We start from the raw sequence: 24,844 nt of genomic DNA on the forward strand, positions 1-24,844 counted from the left end.
TAAAGGACTTCATTATTTGTTTGGACATGTAACATGATGATCCTCGTAAGTTTCTGATCTGTTTGTATCTGTTGGTAAGTTTGTGACCTGTGATTCAAGATGCCATTCTCACAGATTTCGTTTGCTTGGTGCCAATAGGGCTGTGAATGTGGTGCAGGAAGCTGTTCCATATCAGTGCATTTTGCTGTTGTGTCAGTTGGACAACTGCTTGGTTACTGACATGTGTTTAGAGTAGAGTATTGAGGCAATCCTGTATGTATTTTTCGTTAATTTTGATGGACAGGATTTTAAGATACGACCTTGTGAAAAATTATAAGTTTCTTTTTTTGGCTTAGTGTATATAGACATAATCACCTGCTTTGCCATACATGTATCTCAAAATGCACTCAATGTGACTTAACCCCCTTTTAGAGCTAGCATCCTCAATTAGCATTTCTATACCCACCTTAGCATGCTGCCCTAAGCCTCTCTGTAAGCAGTTGCTGTCTAACTCTCCTTGCATTTGACCAAAGTCTATTTCTGGGAGAGGACTATCTGGGCGTTCCTGGTTTTCCTCCACATCTATTCTAGGCACCTTAGGTGGAGTGTTGTTGTTGTTGCTTGTAATAGATGAGGCTGTCATCTCTGAGGATTTTCTTTTGGTTTGTGGTGGAATCTAGTGGTACAAAACATATTTCAATAGAAATTTTAACTAGGTTTAAAATATTATGTTTCTTGTTGGAGTACCAAAAATTAAGGATCGAGTCAAAATGAATATGTTGTTGCTATTTCATGTTTTATTAAGAATGATGAGGTCAAAATATGGATATTCTAACAATTTCAGTTGACAAACTAAACTGATTTTCAATATTGACTAAAAATTTAAAAAATTTATTCATGTAAAATACCAACTTATATGAACATCAAACAGCTCAATTTCAGAAACAGTTAAGCCATCCAAATCAACACACCTAATGGGTTCAGAGACCAGAAGAGTCCCTGAGATTTTTCTTTACCTTAGATTTGGCAGAGACACTCCCAGATGGTTTCCCAATTGGTCCTTTGCTTGTCATCCCAGAAGCTGTACTACACATCTTTGTTGACTGGGCATCTCCACAATTCCCAGTCTTTTCCAAGTATGATGCTTTTCCATTAACACTGGGTTGTTTATCACTTGATATGGAAGATGGCGGAGTTGATTCAGTAGCTTGTGAATTTCCATTACTCTTCTGCTTTTTGTTGCTAGATGGGTTTGTGGTTGTTGAAGGTGTGCTTGGTGGTATGCTGGTACTAATGGATGGTTTACCCTGTGCTGCTGATGGCGTTGAGTGTAAGGCTTTTCCAGTTGGTTTTAGTGGAGTAGATTTATCAGCTCCTGACTTTCCCTGAATCTTCTGCTGAGGGTTTTGGATACTGGATGGCGATGTGCTTGTTGTACAAGTTGACAGTGTGATTGGTGGTTTGTTGGAGCTACTGGTTGGCTTACCCTGTGAGGCTGATGGTGAAAGTAGAGCTTTTCCTGGTGGGTTTGATGAAGTAGACTTAGTAGCTGCTTGCTTTCCCTGATTCTTCTGCAGGGACTTTTGGTTGCTAGATGGGGTTCTACTTGTACAGGATGACAGTGTATTTGGAGGTTTGCTGCAACTACTGGATGGGTTACCGGGTGTGGCTGGTGATGAAGGAATGGTTTGTACAGGTGGCTCTGGATCTGTTTCTTGCATTGCTTCAGCAGCAGCTAAAATGATGATAATTAATAATAATAAAAAACATAATAACAATATAAAAATAATAATTATAAAATGATAACAATAAAAAAAATAATCAGTTCTGATCAATCATCATCATCTGATCCACTCAGACCAGTCAAAAATTATGAAAATTTAAATTTTGAAAATTGAAGTTTACTGATGTTAAAATCCCTAGTCCCTGGCATACATTAAGTTGGTTGCAAATTTAAGAACTTTTCAATGTCAATTTTGTTAGGTCTTTTATACACTGCAAACCCAGAACGTCTATAATTCAGCAAAACGTCTAGTATTGGAGATTAGATATGAATAGAGTAATTAGCCTTTGTTAAACTGATACTGGACAAAATTATGGACACAATTATAGACACATTCATGTACTGCTAGCTCCCAATTTTCCAGCCCAAATGTTTTCTTGTAGACTTTTTCTAAATATCATCTTCAATGTTGATTGTTGTACAACTATTGTACAACTATATGTAAAATTACTGTTCAAACAATACTATTTAAACATACAAATGTATACATGTACCATTGAAATCCATGCTTATTGTTTTTAGCAATTCACTGAACTGGAAAATTGGTTCTTTTCACTGATTTATAAGAGCCCATAATGATACCCATGTTTGCTTCTTATTCCAGAACCACTCGTGTGTAAAATGCACCCAATTCTGTTTTGGGCTTAGTGTCTAATATTCAGTCTATTTATCAGACTACATTTTGAGGTAAACTGTCCAAATAGTGGTCTAAATTTGTGTCTATATTTAGTAGTTAATCCCTCATTGTTACTGCCAAACCAATTCTAGACGTTTTGCTGAAATATAGACACATTGGGTTTGCAGTGATAGTTCTTTGCTCCTTAATTTTGCCTATAGACGAATCCAACGAGCCATGTCATGGTCAGGATTTGATCGGCAATCTTTGGGTCCCCGCAACACCAAAAAGCCGCTTAAAAATCGATGTTCGATTCTTTTGTGTTGTAAACTGTCATCATTCTTTTGTCTACGTGTAACACGGGTGATAGAATGCAGTTTAAAATACCCTCCCAAGGCCGCATTATTTCACATTTTGGGTGAGATTGAGCCGACGGGGACCCAACTTTGGCAGCCATTGAGGTATAGGAATGCATGAAATTGGATTCGTCTATATCTTGCTTTCATTATTGTCAATATTGTCTATTGGATCAGATTGCGTCATATACCGTATTTCGTCAAATAAACGCCCCCGGGGGCGTTACATTTTCCCAAGGGGGGGCGTTTATTAGAGGTCATTTGTAGCACAACAATTCCCGTTAAAATCATTAGGTAAGCTTAAAAGTCACGCTAAAATGACGAACTATGAACTTTTGACACTGACTTTTGGTTCACTTCCGGTGTTCCGATGCAGATTTTCGCCAATTATTGACAACACTATTATTGACCATGTGGGGAACTTGGTAAGCTTACAACACAAGATAGCATGGAAATATCGGAATTTTTGAAACATCTTGGTTGAAAAAAGTGGTGAGGGGCATTTATTTGAGGGGGGCGACTATTTGACGAAATACGGTAATCTATAATACTGAGAAATGACCAAAAGAACTGATACCAGGCTAGTTTTGCTCCACAAATTAGTGTTGCCTGACCATGCATGTCATATTTTGTTGGTTATGAGGCAAAAGGAAAAACGTTTGTTTATCCTTCGCTATTTTTTATGAGGGTAGGGTTGGTCAGTTGGATCTGTTAAAAATTACAGCCAAACCTGCATTTATTAGCAAAATGGTCTATATGTGTGAATTGAGATAGTTCAACTATTTGAGCTACATTTGAACTACAATTGGTATTTCCAAAATCAGAGGTGGAATAATTTTGTGTCATAAAAACAAATCCTGCTTTTCAAAATATAGGTCGGTGGTTTCAACTTTTTTTTTTCTTGGCCCAATTGGAAACTACCTTTTGCTTGTTGTAATTCAGCATTTATATCATCCATTCCACCAGGCATCTCTGCAGTTTCACGTTTAAAGACACGCTCTAGGTATCTTGCTTTTGTTGTCTAAAAATAAAAGATAAATTCTGTCAAACAAACAAAATAATTCAACTGACACACTACATTAATAACCCTAACAAGGAACATGCTTTTTTGCTATCGGAAGGCAGAGAAGGAACGAAAAAGGAGAGAAGGTGAAGAAAAATTTCACTTGGCACCCCCAGGAATTGCCCCAGGACCCCTCGGGTGCCACGCACATGATCACCTACCTCATGCCACGGGGGAGTCACTTGCCCGGCCAGCGACTTGGTGCCCATAAATGACTTATGGTGATTGCGCAATGCCATCACGTGGAATGCATGAATGCACAGTGGTTTTCCTTGTAAGATTTTGTAAGATATTTAGGTGTTCAGAGTTGTTAAAAGTTCAGGGTTCCAAGCATTGGTCGAAAAATAATCGCCCTCTTGTGACATTCAAATTCTCTGAGTTTTTTTCTGAATATCTGATTTTGGCTGTTTTCCTCAAATTCCCTGTGTTTTCCCTGTCTGGAAATGGATTTTCAGCTTCCCTTAGTGGCCGGAAACCCGAAGCTTTCATGCCTGGCAGGGTGTGGCAATTTGGTTCCATCGCGAGATCTTTAAAGTAACTCAAAACATAATGATTCACTCAGCATGTCCAACTTTCAACAGACAAGCAGTTAGTTAACGGACTTCAGCTAGCAATAAATAGTCCCTGGCTGTCAACTCTCACGCATTTGGCGTGAGTCTCACCATAGACCGTGAAGACATGGACGGTCATCTGCAGCATATCCTTTGAAGCTATGATCATCTCGCCTGAACACAAAGAAAAGATAGTCTTCAAACCTGCCACCGAATCGATTTATGATACAAAAGGTCAATAACCCAACTCGCAAATCAATGGAATGTTATGCTCTGAGCATCCGTGCAAACATGATGTTGAGACCAAGCCTTATTTAACGCCAAGTGAAACTCATTCAATGCCAGAGTAACAGGTATTGTTAGATAAATCGCAATGGTGAATATATGTATTTATTTAATTAACTTGAAACTGAATCAAATAAGTGGTTTTTACCATGGCATTTCTTGTAACTATAATTGTTTTATGACCAAAGAGTTTATATTGCAGTTGTAACTGTGTAAGAGACAATGTATGTACTTCGATTGAATGCCGCTTCTTTTAAACACGCTAATCCAACAAGTGCGAGTGAGACATACATGGTTTCAGCATAATGTGAAATTTCTATAGAATTACGATCCAGACGACCGTCCATCTCTTCACGGTCTATGGTCTCACACATTTCGGCACTTTCTCACGCTCACAAACCAAGATAGTCAAATCTCATGAATTGTCAAAATATAGTTTGAGACATTTTTTGTCCCTATCTAGCTACCTTCCCCCCTCCCACTTTTAGATTCTCACAACACCATATAAGGGAAAGGCATTTGGGGCCGAATTAATTTTTTATGGGGAGTTCCTTATACTTACAGTGCGCTCATGGTCATACAAATAACAGTTGCTAAACACCAGGTTGATGTCGGCGACACATTCTGAAGCTCTCTTGTATTTGTGCAGAATTATTTTCCTAGCTATGGTTCCAAAATCCATGGGTTTCTTCACAATGTCATAGTAACGCTAAAATCAGAACAAAAAGAGGAATTATATGCATTATTTACGATAAAAGATACTAGTCGCGTCTGATATCACATGTCAATCAAACTTGGAATTGGTTTGTTTACAAATCGTCACGATGATTGAAATGTCGGGAGGGTGGGTTAGTATAGTCTTCTCACTCGCTTCTCACCACTGTGGCCGGGGTTCAATTCCCCGCAGTGCCACATGTGGGTTTGGTTGCCGATCCATGCTCGTCCTCGCAGCTTTTTCTGTGGTGCTCCAGTTTTCCTCCTGCATCTAAAATCGGACCTCTTCCCATATCCCTGTCCAGTCATATCCGGATGGCATCCCTTGAATTTAGTAGCCTCTGAGCACTATTGGGCTTAGCCTGGCTTCGGCCGATTGTTATAAATAAATAAATAAATAAAATGTCTGAAAGCGGGAATACAAACTGTCTCAAAAGTTAGGCTTTAGTGATAGAAGTCTTTCTTTCTTGAAGGCACCATGTCAACAATATCTAGAAAAGTTTCTTCTTGCCTGGTTAAAGTTAATGTTAAAAACATTAACCTTTACACCAGTGAAGGCACCAGATGAATCAACCTCACTTTTACATGCTACTTTATAAACCAATCAAGGATCATGGGCAGTTTGATTGACATCGTCAGATACAAGAGAGCGATTAGGTGAATGAAACTGTAAGCTTGGGTCATTACTCATACAAATGATTACAATAATGTTTTTTTCGCAAACAGACAACAAGGCAGTGACATAGCTAGGGGGTAAGGGAGGGCACATGCCCTGTACGCCGTCTTATCAACCAATTCAGTGCCCCTAGATCGATAAATTCAACTTGATAATAACCAAATTAGTGGTATTTGTGCAAATTTTCGTACACTCTGTGCACAGTTGCTTCAGAAATTGTGGCAGGGGACTGCCATTTTGTATCCTTGACCCCTAGCTTCGCCATTGTTCCAAGGTAATTTAAAGCAGACATGTTATTACATTTAAAAAAGTCTCCCCTTCCCAATTTTGAACGCTTCTGGGGGTTTGAGTTCACCAAGCTGTTACGGGTTTTGTGGTAATGGGTGACATCAATGACACAAAGCAGCCATCTCTTACCTTGTACTTTGTTGGGCTAAGTGGTTTATTTAAGTCCAATTCTTCACCATGGCTGCCATGAGAAATAAAGGTCTGGGTACAATTGAGAAGAAATCGATGTCTCAAATCTTCTTGTTTATTTCGTGGTGATTTAGGCCTTGATAGATCTACAAAAATAAGCATAAAATAAGCAACAAATTATATATATTGCTTTTTGTAGGGTAGTTGACGGAACACTTTTAGGGAAGTTTTAGTGATTTACATGTTCACTCTACAAAATATACATATTCATTAATTGTTCATGAATTAGCACAATAAAAAAAGAAAAAGCGTAGTGATTAATAGTGCGCTACGCACAGGCACAACGCCTGGATGTTGATCCACAAGCCTCATCAGACTGTACAGGTTGTCGCTGACCACTATGGCCCCATATCATTCCACAAACCATTTAACAACAACAGAGGGACTTGCAGCTAAGAAACATACACCCTAGACATTCCACAATCGGCCTTTGCATCCAGGATCAGCTCCCCAAGCAGGGCTCGATTTAAAGGGGTTTTACACTAATGTATGTAACTTTGGCTCTGTGAATGTAGAATTTTGTGTTATTCACCCCATTTTGAGGAAAAAATTAGAGTTGTGCATGTAAATTTTATTTTCTAAATCGACTCCTGTCCCAGAGTTTCGTACGGGTTAAAACAATAGCTAAATAGGCTCTTGCATATCAACCCATGCAAACATTGCCACAAATAACTCCTTATTACATAAATGTTGATGGTTAACTCAGCATTGACTGCTTGCATTTTTATTTCTAGCATGGTTTCAAAAATTAATGCCTTGCTGGCACAAAAATGTACATGTATACCATTTTAACTTCATGTTAAATGTTGAAATGCTACTAAAGGGGCATTTTGTGATTTTAGCATATTTTTTTAGCATCCTCTTTTTATGGCATAATTCAATAGATATCCCCCAAAATTTATTACATTGAATTTGCATAATTGTACATATTACAGTGCCCTGTATGCCACTGTTGTAATTAATTCCAACTCTCGACAGACAGAAAATACAAGTTGGACAATGTCTTTGCTTGGTCAAATGACCAAATCTGCAAGAAAGTTTATGCACACAAACATATATTTTCTTAGGTTTCTGGTGGTATAAAAATCTGAACTTTTTTTAGTGGGGGATGACATATGTATAGTCTTGGTTTCTATGCAAAGGATTCAGGAACTACTAAAATGGTATATTCTGAGTTTGACCTTTGAACCTAGAAGTAAAAACATTGCCCATAATTGATAATGGTATACCTACCTGATGTCAGTTGGTCTATGTCAACTCCCCCTGGTAAGTCAGCTACTCGTTTGACGTACACATCCTCTACATCTTCTATCTGCCTGACCTGTACATTGCATATCCTTACCTGATGTCAGTTGGTCTATGTCAACTCCCCCTGGTAAGTCAGCTACTCATTTGACGTACACATCCTCTAGATCTTCTACCTGCCTGACCTGCACATTACATATCCTTACCTGATGTCAGTTGGTCTATGTCAACTCCCCCTGGTAAGTTAGCTACTCGTTTGATGTACATATCCTCTAGATCTTCTATCTGCCTGACCTGTACATTACATATCCTTACCTGATGTCAGTTGGTCTATGTCAACTCCCCTTGTAATTTAGCTACTCGGTTTATTTACACATCCTCTAGATCTTCTATCTGCCTGACCTGTACATTACATATCCTTACCTGATGTCAGTTGGTCTATGTCAACTCCCCCTGGTAAGTTAGCTACTCATTTGACGTACACATCCTCTAGATCTTCTACCTGCCTGACCTGTACATTACATATCCTTACCTGATGTCAGTTGGTCTATGTCAACTCCCCCTAGTAAATCAGCTACTCGTTTGATGTACACATCCTCTAGATCTTCTATCTGCCTGACCTGTACATTACATATCCTTACCTGATGTCAGTTGGTCTATGTCAACTCCCCCTGGTAAGTTAGCTACTCGTTTGACGTACACATCCTCTAGATCTTCTACCTGCCTGACCTGTACATTACATATCCTTACCTGATGTCAGTTGGTCTATGTCAACTCCCCCTGGTAAGTTAGCTACTCGTTTGACGTACACATCCTCTAGATCTTCTACCTGCCTGACCTGTACATTACATATCCTTACCTGATGTCAGTTGGTCTATGTCAACTCCCCCTGGTAAGTTAGCTACTCGTTTGATGTACACATCCTCTAGATCTTCTACCTGCCTGACCTGTACATTACATATCCTTACCTGATGTCAGTTGGTCTATGTCAACTCCCCCTGGTAAGTGAGCTACGCGTTTGAGGTACACATCCTGTACGTCTTCTCTCTATATAACCTGTACATTACATATCCTTACCTGATGTCAGTTGGTCTATGTCAACTCCCCTGGTAAGTTAGCTACTCGCTTGATGTACACATCCTCTAGATCTTCTACCTGCCTGACCTGCACATTACATATCCTTACCTGATGTCAGTTGGTCTATGTCAACTCCCCCTGGTAAGATAGCTACTCATTTGATGTACACATCCTCTAGATCTTCTACCTGCCTGACCTGTACATTACATATCCTTACCTGATGTCAGTTGGTCTATGTCAACTCCCCCTGGTAAGTTAGCTACTCGTTTGATGTACACATCCTCTAGATCTTCTACCTGCCTGACCTGCACATTACATATCCTTACCTGATGTCAGTTGGTCTATGTCAACTCCCCCTGGTAAGTTAGCTACTCATTTGACGTACACATCCTCTAGATCTTCTACCTGCCTGACCTGTACATTACATATCCTTACCTGATGTCAGTTGGTCTATGTCAACTCCCCTGGTAAGTTAGCTACTCGTTTGATGTACACATCCTCTAGATCTTCTACCTGCCTGACCTGCACATTACATATCCTTACCTGATGTCAGTTGGTCTATGTCAACTCCCCCTGGTAAGTTAGCTACTCGTTTGATGTACACATCCTCTAGATCTTCTATCTGCCTGACCTGTACATTACATATCCTTACCTGATGTCAGTTGGTCTATGTCAACTCCCCTGGTAAGTTAGCTACTCGCTTGACGTACACATCCTCTAGATCTTCTATCTGCCTGACCTGTACATTACATATCCTTACCTGATGTCAGTTGGTCTATGTCAACTCCCCCTGGTAAGTCAGCTACTCGTTTGACGTACACATCCTCTAGATCTTCTACCTGCCTGACCTGTACATTACATATCCTTACCTGATGTCAGTTGGCCTATGTCAACTCCCCCTGGTAAGTTAGCTACTCGTTTGACGTACACATCCTCTAGATCTTCTACCTGCCTGACCTGCACATTACATATCCTTACCCGATGTCAGTTGGTCTATGTCAACTCCCCCTGGCAAGTTAGCTACTCGTTTGATGTACATATCCTCTAGATCTTCTATCTGCCTGACCTGTACATTACATATCCTTACCTGATGTCAGTTGGTCTATGTCAACTCCCCTAGTAAATCAGCTACTCGCTTGATGTACACATCCTCTAGATCTTCTACCTGCCTGACCTGTACATTACATATCCTTACCTGATGTCAGTTGGTCTATGTCAACTCCCCTGGTAAGTCAGCTACTCGCTTGACGTACACACCCTCTAGATCTTCTATCTGCCTGACCTGTACATTACATATCCTTACCTGATGTCAGTTGGTCTATGTCAACTCCCCCTAGTAAGTGAGCTACTCGTTTGATGTACACATCCTCTAGATCTTCTATCTGCCTGACCTGTACATTACATATCCTTACCTGATGTCAGTTGGTCTATGTCAACTCCCCCTGGCAAGTTAGCTACTCGTTTGATGTACATATCCTCTAGATCTTCTATCTGCCTGACCTGTACATTACATATCCTTACCTGATGTCAGTTGGTCTATGTCAACTCCCCCTAGTAAATCAGCTACTCGTTTGATGTACACATCCTCTAGATCTTCTACCTGCCTGACCTGTACATTACATATCCTTACCTGATGTCAGTTGGTCTATGTCAACTCCCCCTGGTAAGTCAGCTACTCGTTTGGCGTACACATCCTCTAGATCTTCTATCTGCCTGACCTGTACATTACATATCCTTACCTGATGTCAGTTGGTCTATGTCAACTCCCCCTACTCATTGAGCTACTCGGTTTGATGTACACATCCTCTAGATCTTCTATCTGCCTGACCTGTACATTACATATCCTTACCTGATGTCAGTTGGTCTATGTCAACTCCCCCTGGTAAGTTAGCTACTCGTTTGACGTACATATCCTCTAGATCTTCTATCTGCCTGACCTGTACATTACATATCCTTACCTGATGTCAGTTGGTCTATGTCAACTCCCCCTGGTAAGTTAGCTACTCGTTTGATGTACACATCCTCTAGATCTTCTACCTGCCTGACCTGTACATTACATATCCTTACCTGATGTCAGTTGGTCTATGTCAACTCCCCCTGGTAAGTCAGCTACTCGTTTGATGTACACATCCTCTAGATCTTCTATCTGCCTGACCTGTACATTACATATCCTTACCTGATGTCAGTTGGTCTATGTCAACTCCCCCTAGTAAATCAGCTACTCGTTTGATGTACACATCCTCTAGATCTTCTACCTGCCTGACCTGTACATTACATATCCTTACCTGATGTCAGTTGGTCTATGTCAACTCCCCTGGTAAGTCAGCTACTCGCTTGGCGTACATATCCTCTAGATCTTCTATCTGCCTGACCTGTACATTACATATCCTTACCTGATGTCAGTTGGTCTATGTCAACTCCCCCTGGTAAGTTAGCTACTCGTTTGATGTACACATCCTCTAGATCTTCTATCTGCCTGACCTGTACATTACATATCCTTACCTGATGTCAGTTGGTCTATGTCAACTCCCCCTGGCAAGTTAGCTACTCGTTTGATGTACATATCCTCTAGATCTTCTATCTGCCTGACCTGTACATTACATATCCTTACCTGATGTCAGTTGGTCTATGTCAACTCCCCTAGTAAATCAGCTACTCGCTTGATGTACACATCCTCTAGATCTTCTACCTGCCTGACCTGTACATTACATATCCTTACCTGATGTCAGTTGGTCTATGTCAACTCCCCCTGGTAAGTCAGCTACTCGTTTGACGTACATATCCTCTAGATCTTCTATCTGCCTGACCTGTACATTACATATCCTTACCTGATGTCAGTTGGTCTATGTCAACTCCCCCTGGTAAGTTAGCTACTCGTTTGATGTACACATCCTCTAGATCTTCTATCTGCCTGACCTGTACATTACATATCCTTACCTGATGTCAGTTGGTCTATGTCAACTCCCCCTGGTAAGTCAGCTACTCGTTTGACGTACATATCCTCTAGATCTTCTATCTGCCTGACCTGTACATTACATATCCTTACCTGATGTCAGTTGGTCTATGTCAACTCCCCCTGGTAAGTTAGCTACTCGTTTGATGTACACATCCTCTAGATCTTCTATCTGCCTGACCTGTACATTACATATCCTTACCTGATGTCAGTTGGTCTATGTCAACTCCCCTGGCAAGTTAGCTACTGCTTGATGTACATATCCTCTAGATCTTCTATCTGCCTGACCTGTACATTACATATCCTTACCTGATGTCAGTTGGTCTATGTCAACTCCCCCTAGTAAATCAGCTACTCGTTTGATGTACACATCCTCTAGATCTTCTACCTGCCTGACCTGTACATTACATATCCTTACCTGATGTCAGTTGGTCTATGTCAACTCCCCCTGGTAAGTCAGCTACTCGTTTGACGTACATATCCTCTAGATCTTCTATCTGCCTGACCTGTACATTACATATCCTTACCTGATGTCAGTTGGTCTATGTCAACTCCCCTGGTAAGTTAGCTACTCGTTTGATGTACACATCCTCTAGATCTTCTATCTGCCTGACCTGTACATTACATATCCTTACCTGATGTCAGTTGGTCTATGTCAACCCCCCCTGGTAAGTTAGCTACTCGTTTGACGTACATATCCTCTAGATCTTCTATCTGCCTGACCTGTACATTACATATCCTTACCTGATGTCAGTTGGTCTATGTCAACTCCCCCTGGTAAGTTAGCTACTAGTTTGATGTACACATCCTCTAGATCTTCTACCTGCCTGACCTGTACATTACATATCCTTACCTGATGTCAGTTGGTCTATGTCAACTCCCCCTGGTAAGTCAGCTACTCGTTTGATGTACACATCCTCTAGATCTTCTATCTGCCTGACCTGTACATTACATATCCTTACCTGATGTCAGTTGGTCTATGTCAACTCCCCTGGTAAGTTAGCTACTCGTTTGACGTACATATCCTCTAGATCTTCTATCTGCCTGACCTGTACATTACATATCCTTACCTGATGTCAGTTGGTCTATGTCAACTCCCCCTGGTAAGTTAGCTACTCGTTTGATGTACACATCCTCTAGATCTTCTACCTGCCTGACCTGTACATTACATATCCTTACCTGATGTCAGTTGGTCTATGTCAACTCCCCCTGGTAAGTCAGCTACTCGTTTGATGTACACATCCTCTAGATCTTCTATCTGCCTGACCTGTACATTACATATCCTTACCTGATGTCAGTTGGTCTATGTCAACTCCCCCTGGTAAGTCAGCTACTCGTTTGACGTACACATCCTCTAGATCTTCTATCTGCCTGACCTGTACATTACATATCCTTACCTGATGTCAGTTGGTCTATGTCAACTCCCCCTGGTAAGTTAGCTACTCATTTGACGTACACATCCTCTAGATCTTCTACCTGCCTGACCTGTACATTACATATCCTTACCTGATGTCAGTTGGTCTATGTCAACTCCCCCTGGTAAATCAGCTACTCGTTTGATGTACACATCCTCTAGATCTTCTACCTGCCTGACCTGTACATTACATATCCTTACCTGATGTCAGTTGGTCTATGTCAACTCCCCCGGGTAAGTCAGCTACTCGTTTGACGTACACATCCTCTAGATCTTCTACCTGCCTGACCTGCACATTATATTAAATTAAGCAAAAAAAGTACACTGTTGGCAATTTCTAAATGTGCAGATATATCAGTGGTGTTTGGTTGAAATTATGACTGCATGATTTCATTATACAGACTACGGTCAGGAATTTTAGGGTAATTTTGTGCCCGGGTACCGTGTAATTTATGGGAGAGTACATGCATGGGTAGTGGTACCCTCGGTACCAGTATCACCAGAGATCAAGTCAAAGTGGAGTGTAATTTTCTTGCAGCTTTATAGGAGAATCAATTTTGATCCTCATTGTCTCCAAACACTTAACTGTTGTAAGTAGCGATGATTTTTAGAGAAAATACATACCATCTTCGTTCCATTAACCGTCCATCCCCCTGTAAGCGCCCCACCAGGTACTTGACTACAAATGATCCTCTATCAATTTGTGCATCCAACTACACCGTGAGTCAAACACTGAACCATCTAGTACACATAAAATCCATACTTTGGGCCATTGTTTACATTATGCAATATATGCAAACAATATAAAAAAATAAGCGCCCACTCAAAATGAATTTGTTATGCGCCCTGGGCGGTAAATGGAAGGAGTATGGTACATATACCTGTAAAAGTAAACAGCAACTTTTAAACACATTGTTTGACATGGTTGGATCTTTGATCTTTCAATTTATGGCTTAGTTTATCCCAGAGAATGAACTCTGACCTCTTGTAATTGGATTTTGTGGCTAGGGAGCAAGTTTTTTGTCAATGTCTGATTTAGGATTAGGCCTGTAACCCGACCGACCATAAAATTAGGCCCGACCCTAAATAAATAAATAATAAATTCGAAAAAAAAGAAGAAAATATGTTCCAAGGCCTTTATCAAACGCAATTTACAGCTTTAAAAGTTAAAAAAATCCCTACCTACCTACCCTATTTTTTATGTTACGCCAATCAAAGGATTATTTTAAGGCCTTGTTGAAAGTGGTGTATGTTTGCGTTAGGTGAAATTGCTACATTGACATGGCCATATCATACATAACACATGTGTGCACATCCCCATTATTAAATGCAGCAAAACATGTCATTCGTTTTCAAAATGATTTCGCACCAACGTACTTACCATAAAACCGCGACCGTAGTAGGTGAAATAGTTAATAAAGACTTGGTTGATATCTGCTATACATTCTTGAGCCGTCTGGTATCTGTCTCGCATAATATTACCCCGGATGGTTCCAAAGTCCATAGGCTTCTTTATAACTTTGTAATAATCCTGATAAAAAGAACAAGTAAATCATCAAGAACAAGTAAATCATCAAGTTTTTGGTCAGGTAATTTTGATGATTGGAGCAGGCATTGATGGCAATATGACCCCCCCCCCTCCGATCCAGCCTTTAATGTCCCTAAAATATAGTCCCACTGTCCAAAATGTCAGCCTAAGTGTCCTAACTTTGAACCGAAATAATTAATTTAAAAAAAAAAACATGAAATAATTTGATTTTATTATTGTGTTACAAATTGCTGACCTTTTAATTGTTTGACACTTGTGATTTTTGTCAATTTCAAAAGCATCATTTACACACACATTTAAAAAAATTGTCAAATAAAAAAAGTGGGTAATTTGTAATATAAACTTCAAGAGCAAGTTATTATATGATTTGAGAATCATTCTATATTTAGTTTTAACTGAAGGACACTTGATACTGATGTGCTATATATGTACCAATTCTAAACATATTTTGAGAAAAAGTTAGGTCTACTGCCCTCTATAAACCAAAGCTGAAAGAATTAGCCAAAGTTTATTGATCCCTTCCTACTAAATGACACACTACAATGTACCAACTGCATAGTGTGGAATTGAACACTGCTCCTGATGAGCAAACCTTAAATATCCCTAAATTAGTCTCACTGGAACAATTTCAGTTCCTTTGACACAATTTTGAACATCAAATTTTAAATTTTACACAAATTGAAACTAAAAAGTGAAAATCAAAGAAAATTAGAGGCACTAATTGTCTCACAAATTGCAGTAGTGGTTGTTCCAATTTCAAAAGCATAATGGTCAAATTACAAAATTAAATGTGTCCAAAAGAAAAAAAAACATTTCAAAAGCAGGAGTTTTGATTTGTATATTGTTACAAGTTCATATTTAGTGTAAACTGAAGAATAGCTGTGTTACACTGATATGCTATGTACCAATAGATTCCAAACGCATCTTGGGGAAAATGTTAGAGGTCTACTGCCCTCTATCCAATGCGGAAACAAAGAACAGAATTCCCCAAAGTTTATTGATCTCAAATATAATTATAATGACACAATATAACTGCATAGTGTGGAGTTAATGAGCCCTTCAATTGATAATACAGATTTCAATCAAAATAAAATGTGAAACAAATTGAAGGCAAGGGTTAATGCCATACCTGCGATATGGAGCCCAATTAGGTGACTTTCAACTGTCGAATGCGACTTGAAAATGGCTCTCATAAGTTCTTACTTTTGAGCTTCAGCAGAAAAACATTAATTTCAGGCAATTTTCAGTGAATTTTGCTACAAAAACTGCAAATCATTTTGAATGAGATCCACAGAAAATTATACAATTTTGGACCAATGTTGGGGAATTTTGTCTAAAAATGCCCTCTTAAATTGATTTCTGACAAAGTTATATTTTGGGCGTATTTTTGTAAGTGTCGCACCCGAGAAATTGTTGTCAACCCCAATTGAAGGCTGTGTAGAAAGAAATGCCCAGGTATTCAGAAATAGTTCTATTAATAGAATGGCACACGAGTCATAATAATTTGGGAGTGTTAACTGCGTATCAGTTGAGGAGAATGCTAATGTACTAAAAAAAAAAAACAGCATTACATTGAGCTTTGCAAAGCCGCTGACTAGTGCATGTAGCCCAAGACACACCATATAGCCTAATCATCAGTTAGCAGCAATCAGGGATGCAGCTATATACATTTGTATATGTGTAAACCCTACATCAGCCTGTATAATAACCATCACAGCCACTGCAGGTTCAGCTTCCCGAATTCCGTACGGGTAGACCGGGACAATTAGCAATATTGTCCAGGGTAATTTCAAGCTAACTCAATTTTTCACAAGAACAGAAAATTTGACACTTCGGGGGCTTTAACTTGTACTGCAAAACACTCATGTAGACATGTACCATAGTCAAGTACCTGACCATTTGAGCTAGCTGGGTCCAATCAGATATCCAAAGGGTAGAGGGCAGTATATACCTCAACCAATGCCAAAATAAAGCGCAGAATTAGCCAAAGTTTATTGATCTCGTGTTAAGGTGGAATATGAGGGATTGTAAATTTCTTTGTATTGTATTTTTTTTATCAAAGTTTAATGAAATATGAATTGAAAGTGCTCATTAACCCTAACACTGAATGCTGCTTTTTGCTATCGGAAGTTAAAGAAGAAACGAAAAAGGAGAGAGGATGAACAAAGAAGTCACTTGGTATCAACAGAGATGCCAACATTAACATCCAGAAAATAGGGAGGATTCAATTTTTTTCAAACAAAATATAGGGAGGTTTTCAAAATTACATGCAACTTCAATGGCACAAAACTTGCCAGAAATAGGGAGGTTGCCATGCTAAAATGAACAAAAATGTTCACAAAAATAGGGAGCCTCCCTAATAATTAGGGAGGGTTGGCATCTCTGTATCAACATTTATTAATTATGCCCATTAATTATGTTCATATGCAAATTAGAGGCCGGCTGGACAGTATAATACATTAGAACATATTAGAAACACTGACTAAGTTTCAAGGGAAAACTCTGCAAAATAGAAGTACCCTGAACATATGCATTGATTTTTAGCAAAATGTAGGCAAAAATTCACATTCATGAGCACTTTGAAGTCATATTAGCTCATTAACTACATTGATAAGGAAATATAAATTAATATATTATGAAAACGATGTCCGACTTGCTTCAAACAAAAGGCATACTGATCAGTATACTATGCCCTAACTCTATTAATCTGTTTAAAACATGCTCAGAGCATTTTCTAGTTTCTACAAAATGCCTCATATCCCACCTTAATGTCACAAAAGACCAACTGCATAGTGTAGATTTAATTAATGAGCCCCTCGATAATATCACATGATTTCTTCAAATAAAAGTTTTAATAGACCTTTTTTCCAATGACTTCACTGTGTACCAAATACAACCCAATGCTGTGCGCTAGCCATTACAGGAGCACATCAAGTGTTCTCAATTGGGGGGGGCAGAGACTAGAATTGGCTGAAATTGGGCTGATTTGGCATGATTTTTCTTGATTTTAGCATAATTATCATGTTTTGGGGAATTAGGGGGGTGTGCACCGTATTTCTCCTACATGTATGTGGATATGCCTCTGCATTACCTGCAGCCATGCAGAGCTGTCATGCAACAGTGATCATGTATACGTGCAGATTTTGCCATTCATTCACATTTGCAGTGTTGTCATGCACCAGTGATCGTGTATACATGCATATTCATACATAGAGGACCTGGACATGCCTGGTCCCATATGGTGATTAACCAATGACGTCTGATCAGATGAGGAAAAAGGTCTTAAGCTTTGATCAATACAGACTGCCTTTTATGGTATTGAATGTTTTATGTACATGTTTGCAGCAAATAGAAAAAACTTTTAGCTGGAATTAAAGTATACTTTAAAAAAGGTAAAGGAGGCGAACCTGATAAACAGTTAACGAGTGCCCGTCTCTCTTTCACTGGTGATTGGGCCAGACTCTTCCATGTAAATTGCTGTAGGGGGATCGCTACACCTTCTCCACAGCAACAGTGGCGGCACCAGGAATTTTACCGGGGGAATTGTTATGGGGGAGCATTGGGGGGCAAAGTGGAAATTTACGCAATTTGGGGGGTTTTGCCTCAAAAGTGGGGGAATGCCCCCTTGCCCCCCTCCCCCTGTAGCGCCACCACTGCACAGCAAGTTTGTTACCTCCCGAATTAAAGAATGTCAGTACCCATTTATGCACCTGGGTAGAGGCGTAATTGAGGTGAAGCACCTTACTCAAGGGCACAACATGCATGATTACGGCAGGGCTCAAACCCACAATCTCACAATCATGAGGTCTGTGCTCTCCCACTATAGACCACACATCCCCCTAAAGTTTACTTTATGACCACAATATTTTCTTGTATCTGGTATAGAGAGAATTCCCATTGATAGGCAAAGACAAAAATGCTACCTATAATGTTGCCCTTGAGTGAAAACAAATCAGTAGGCTCCACCAGTTGGCCCACATTTATGTTCATAATTTTATATTGTCAAATTGTTTACCAGAATAGGACTATTTCAATGTAATTTTACTTCCTTCAATTCTCAACTTGTGAATTATTTACAAAACACAGACAATTCAGAAAGTAAATTAAAAATTGCAAAACTTTTTGCAAAAATATTTAAAATTTGAGTTGATCACAGAGGGGAACACAATTTCATCAATAATAAAACTTTTACAGGGTACCCGCATACATTCGATTCTATATTCTATAACTTTTCCATGAACTAATCACAAAATTTTAGACAAACAAGTGATAAACAAGATACTGAAAGTGAAATGTTCTTGTTTCTATTACATACAAAGCCACAAACATTGTTTTCTTAGCTTCTGCCTTTCATACTAAAGTTTCTTTTTGAAAATTTTTGACATTTCTGGAAATTCCACAACAATAAATCAAAAATATCAAGCGTTTTAAACCTCTGGAATTTCATGATCAAAATAAAAATTCTATGACTATGTGTTTGTTTGTATGCAATTTTTAATTATTTGCCAAACTCTGTGAAAAGTTGAATGAAAACCACCCGGGGGCCGGGAGGGGGGGGGGCACTTGTATTTCAAGTTGTTTATCACAAGTCCTTGTACTTGGGTGATACGCAACTTTCGAAATTCAAGTGTCCCCCAAAAACTGTGACCCTCCTTTACCTTATGCAGGTTTGGATTAAGTGGTTTATACAGTGGCCATGGTGGCTGTATATTCAAGCTCTTCGGAATGTATTCCGTCCATCCTTTTGGTAAAAGAAACGATGCTGCCAGCAGATCCTCAACAACTTTCGACAGGTACTTCAGTCTTTGTTCCTCTGCTTCATCAAGAGGTCCACTGGGGCTAGATGAATCTTTCTCATCAGCGTTTCTTTGTTTCTCTCTCCCTGTAAATGCAAATTTTGTGATTATGATGATTATCTCTTGTCTTACTGACATATTTTTTGTTACATGGTTTAATATAAGGGAGGAATCCCCCCATGGATTTCTATTCGCCAGCGAGTCCTGCACCACGATCGAAATGATCGCAACACAAAGTCTATGGCATGTACTATCAATTCCAAAAGGTGCGTGATCCAGTTACCACGGAGTTATGTAACCACTTCACTGGCGAATACCAACCCCCATATGCTGTTCTATTAGCCTGGAGGGGTACTCACATGTAAAGGTGGTATGGGCAGGGTTGTAGCCAGCCCAAGTTGAGTTCCGGGCTGTGCAGGGTAATGTTACCATCCAATTAGAGCACTGGCTTGGGACACAATCTTTTTAGTGAACATGAGTGCCAGGCAGCCAGCGTCAGTCCCGGGCGGGGCTGCCTGGCAACGCACACTGTAGCTACAACCCCCAGGTACGGATATGTGCATCGTTCAAGGGTCCCATTTATGCTCACATTTGGCTTATACTCCAGTTCTTTAGCCTAAAACTCTGAGCTCAAAGCTCTTTACTCTTAAAACATATTCATTAGGATTGTTCATAATCGTACATGTAAGTTTATTGAAGTAGAAAAGGTTGTTTTTCAGATCCAAATAATCTGGTACTCGGAAATATTTCAACTCCCGGGCTATCAGGAATCTTGAAAAGAACCTTTTCTACTTTAATCAATGCTCTTTACCTCAAATTTGGAATTTTGTTACCTCCACAGCTTATAATTTGGTCAAATTTTAGTTCCCTAGACCCTACAAAAATGTTGAAATTTCAGTTCAGCAAGCCCCTATTTTGCCAGAAAAATCAGTTCTTAGGGGCATGTAATTTTCTTCGAAAAGGGGGTCATGAATATGTCGGTGACCGGAGTAAATTTTTTTATGATCCCCATCGCGGGCTAAATTTTTACGACCCTCCCCCCATCTCAGGTCGAAAATTTTTATAACCTCCCCCCTTCCGCCTAGGCGCAGACTGACGACAAATTATTCATTGCTGGAACTAAGGCGCGAAGCGTGCAAAAACTTTAATGTGAAGTGTGCTTAGTGTCCTAAAATTTTCATTGTAGGTGTAAAGAAGGCGCACGGAGCGCCCAAAAATTTTGAATCATATAACTAAAGATTGTGCGTACATTTTGATCGTAAGTTAAAAGAATGCATGTGTAACGCGCGGAAATTTTCGGTCACCAGCCGTTATTAATTCTATAACCCCCTAATTTTGGTGTAAAAATTTATACCCCCATTTTTTTTTTTTTTTTTTGGGTCTTAAAATTATATTACCTCCCCGCCCCAGTATATTCATGACCCACCGCCTTCAGAAAATGACAGCCTATAGCTCATTACAGCACACCCCTGTCAATTTAAATTTAGTGCCACCGAGTCTTTTAAAGGATAGCTATGGGTCTTACCAAAATAAGTACTAACATGCTCCACATTAATATGATGCTATGATGTCATAATGTGAGTGCACCCTTGCAAAATTGGAAAATTCTGCAAAGCAAACCATGGGTATTCTGTTCATTCATATCAATACAATTTTGCAAAATTCAATGAAATCATAACATAAATTTATAAGAATCTCCACACCATAACTTCTATGTTCTTCCTGTTAAAACCAGTTGAAATCACTGGTTTACACATGTATAAAAAAACAGGTCATTTTGCCTGATGATCACTGTGTAAATTAAGCATGCGTGAAACCGATGGTTGCAAAATAAACCAACATTTTATGTTATATAAAATCCATTCCACTCGCCGTTCCGGCTCGTGGAATGGAACAATCCATCTTTCACCTCGTGATTATATTTCGACCATCACACTCATAGACAGTTAATATTTGTATAATATACCTTGTTGAAAGTCACTGCCATTCTAATGTGTAACATTTGTACTCTTTCATCATACTATAGTGGCCTATTTTGGCATTTCCAATTCATACTGATGTATACTTACTTTGAATTAATCATGATAAATTTTTACAAAAAATTCAACTTAAAAACTTAATATCAATGGTATTAATATTTGCTGTTTTTGCACTTAATTGTTTGCAAAAAAAGACAATTTAAATATCATAATAAGCAGTCTAATGATAATAATGCTTGAAGGATTTTCAATCACATTTTGCTTAAAAAGTATGTGGTGGGTACTACTGTTTTTGGCAAAGCTGTGTTCACACTCCACTGTGTGGTGCAATATGATAAACATTGTTCCAGGTCACATGTTTTAAGCTCGCCACCCAGAAAGCCTCAAATACCCACACATAAAGAAATCAAAAGGACCATCAAATATGATTGGATTGCAAGCTAGCATCATGATTATCAGTGGCATGGGCAAATAATGGGGGCCTGGCATCTTCTGCCCCACCCCCCCCCCCCCTCCCCAGGCCCCACTTTTGTCAGTCAGTCTGGAGAAATGCACACTGGTCAGGGGAAAATTTATGGTGGTATCATGCATCTTATAACATAAATGTTGAATGTGGTAAATGTGTGTTGCTATTTGTATGTGATGCTGATGTATGTAATGCTATAGAAACATTGTCAAAATGACTGTACTAGCCTCCCCTCACCCCACTTTACAGTTTTTTAGCACACCCTGGCAGAAAAAAGTGGGGTCTAAAATTCAGTTTTAGTCAGCACAATGTATTTCCATTGCAGTCAAGTAACTGTAAAAGACAGAAAACAGAAATGACATAAAAGTATGGAGTTATGAATTATGGAGTTGACATGACGTTGCAGGAGTTAATGTTTGGTTCGAATGTGGTGTGTGTTCCCATTTATGATGTTCTGTTGGATTGTCATGAAACTAAGAAACTTTATGGCCTAATGGCAATTATGGCCTAATATGACAATTATGGCTTAATATTTTCAAAATAGGTCACAATTAGGTCAATTGTGGCCTAATGGCAATTATGGCCTAATATGACAATTATGGCTTAATATTTTCAAAATAGGTCACAATTAGGTCAATTGTGGCCTAATTGGCAATTATGGCCTAATATGACAATTATGGCCTAATATTTTCAAAATAGGTCACAATTAGGTCAATTGTGGCCTAATTGGCAATAATGGCCTAATATGACAATTATGGCCTAATATTTGCAAAATGGGTCACAATTAGGACAATGGCCTAAAACCGGGGCCAAGGTCAGATGCACATTACAACTTCTGGTCAAGTTTGTCCTGGTAAATACAGACAGGAGTGGCATTTCTCCCTAACTCCTTCACAATAATCCACCAAGTTTCATGACAATCCAACAAACTATCATGCATCACTTTAAAACAGGGGTGTGAGAAGCCACAGACCAAAAAAGAGGAAAATTACCTTAAAAACAGCCCTGAAAAACAGCATAAAATCAGGGTAAAAACACCAAATATGGGCTGAAAAGAAACGAAAACACATAAATTTTGGCAACAAAAAAAGAGGAAATTAGCTGAAAAGAGGAATTCTCACATCCCTGTAAATAAGAGCCTGCATGACTCCTACAACTTTCCTGTCAACTCTCTATTTCAAATCTCCCAAAATTTTCTGTCTTTTCAGTTTTCTGTTTTTACAGCTACCATCTATATATAACTCACCTAGTGGTTGTACTGTTAGATTTCAGTACCAGTACCATAAGTGGGCTATTCCATTTCAAATGGAGTCTACCATTCAGGTAACTCCATTTGAAATTCACACTCCCTGTCTGGAAGATTAACGCTCTGCGTGCTGCCATGCGCTTCAACGGAAAAAGTTCAAAGTTTTGAAATATTTTCTCAAAATATCAAAAGCTATCTTAAGAACTACTGAACCAATACTAGGCTTGTTTGTACTCATTTTAATGCATTTTTCATGCTGATTCCAAATATGGTCATGAAAATTTACATTTCTGAATATTTTGAATTTTGAAAAAAAAATTGAAACATGCATATCGTCTGCACTCAACCCCGCGTGAAGAGAGTTAAGATCATATCTTCCATAGGGGGTGTATGGATTTCAACTGGAATAGCCCAATAGAACGAATAGCCATGTCACCTAATTTCACATCTAGGGACCAAATAATATTAGTCTCTTCATTGATTATTGGAATTAAACAACAACAATGACATTCCTACACAAATATGTACCTGTTCAATTTGTGAAATAACCATGAAGTTTGTATGAAAGGAATCACGTCAGTCGTATAAACATTTTAAGATTCATAATTTTCCCATGAATACAATCTGATCATAGGGTTCATATTTGCACGTAAGCAACTCACTCCAAAAATGCACCGTTATAAGCAGTTCAACATTGTATCAGAAATTCATACTATTCAATGTTAGGGTACTCTACATTAAACTTCCTACAGAAACGATATACATGTGTGCACCTCTGAATCAAATACTACATGGTTAAGGGAAATAGGGCAAACTTCAATGTAGTAGGGGAGAGCGGGGAGTGTTCGCCCTATTTTTTTTCTGACCAGCCTAGCGATGTAAATTTTAAGGTTAGGGATGATCTCATTAGCCCATGTGAAAGCCCCATGTCTTAAGCTATATACGACCACAATCCCAGAACTATAGACCTTACAATAGCAACAGGATAGAGCAAACAAGTGGCGAACTTGCCCCCTATATTGAAGCAGGTTCGCCCATATGGTGAGGTAAGTTCACCCTAATCACAAAAAAGGTTTAAACATTGCGTAACAATAACATATTCAATGTTCAAACATTTAGCAAGGGTATACAGGGCATTCATTCTCTTCTGGGGAATCACTAAATTTGTTGCAGGGGTCAGGTCAGGGTAAAATGTAGGGGTCCAAAGTGAGCTTAAACGTATCATGTTTACAACTTCGGGGGGATTATGGATTAGGACATAAACGGTGCTATGAGTAATACTGACACCACATAACTTTAAAAAACATGCTTTTCAGTAGTTTTACCTTGTTTAATGGTATAATTATCAATATTTTGCATAATATGCTGATGGGGCAGGTCGGCCCTCCAGTTTGGGGTAAGTCCGCCCGGGGATGATATAGGGCGAACATGCCCCATCCTCAAAAGGACGAACGTGCCCTTTGTGCACATTTTTGAATTTTCTTCAGGGTATGCAAAATACAAATCGAATAAGGAGTTTATAACTGCATTTTAAAATCTTTAACAAATCCCATATGTTCCAAATACAGATTTCCATTAAAACCATCTGTATTTATGTATCATGTTAATACAACATTATT

The 24,844-nt window shown here is 39.1% G+C and overlaps 1 protein-coding gene across 1 annotated transcript in view; it reads right to left on the reverse strand.

Annotated features, from left to right (window-relative positions):
• LOC140167636 (uncharacterized) overlaps positions 1-24,844 on the reverse strand; it is a 77,558-nt gene that overhangs the window by 36,288 nt on the left and 16,426 nt on the right. The window contains exons 7-14 of the mRNA XM_072190932.1: positions 19,397-19,620; positions 14,571-14,720; positions 13,391-13,478; positions 6,441-6,586; positions 5,196-5,342; positions 3,656-3,755; positions 996-1,714; positions 446-655 (exon numbers count right to left, since the gene is read on the reverse strand). Coding sequence (XP_072047033.1) covers positions 446-655; positions 996-1,714; positions 3,656-3,755; positions 5,196-5,342; positions 6,441-6,586; positions 13,391-13,478; positions 14,571-14,720; positions 19,397-19,620 — 1,784 coding nt within the window. The remainder of the gene's footprint in view (positions 1-445; positions 656-995; positions 1,715-3,655; positions 3,756-5,195; positions 5,343-6,440; positions 6,587-13,390; positions 13,479-14,570; positions 14,721-19,396; positions 19,621-24,844) is intronic.

This window comes from Amphiura filiformis, chromosome 13 (genome assembly GCF_039555335.1).
Source record: "Amphiura filiformis chromosome 13, Afil_fr2py, whole genome shotgun sequence".
NCBI lineage: Eukaryota > Metazoa > Echinodermata > Ophiuroidea > Amphilepidida > Amphiuridae > Amphiura > Amphiura filiformis.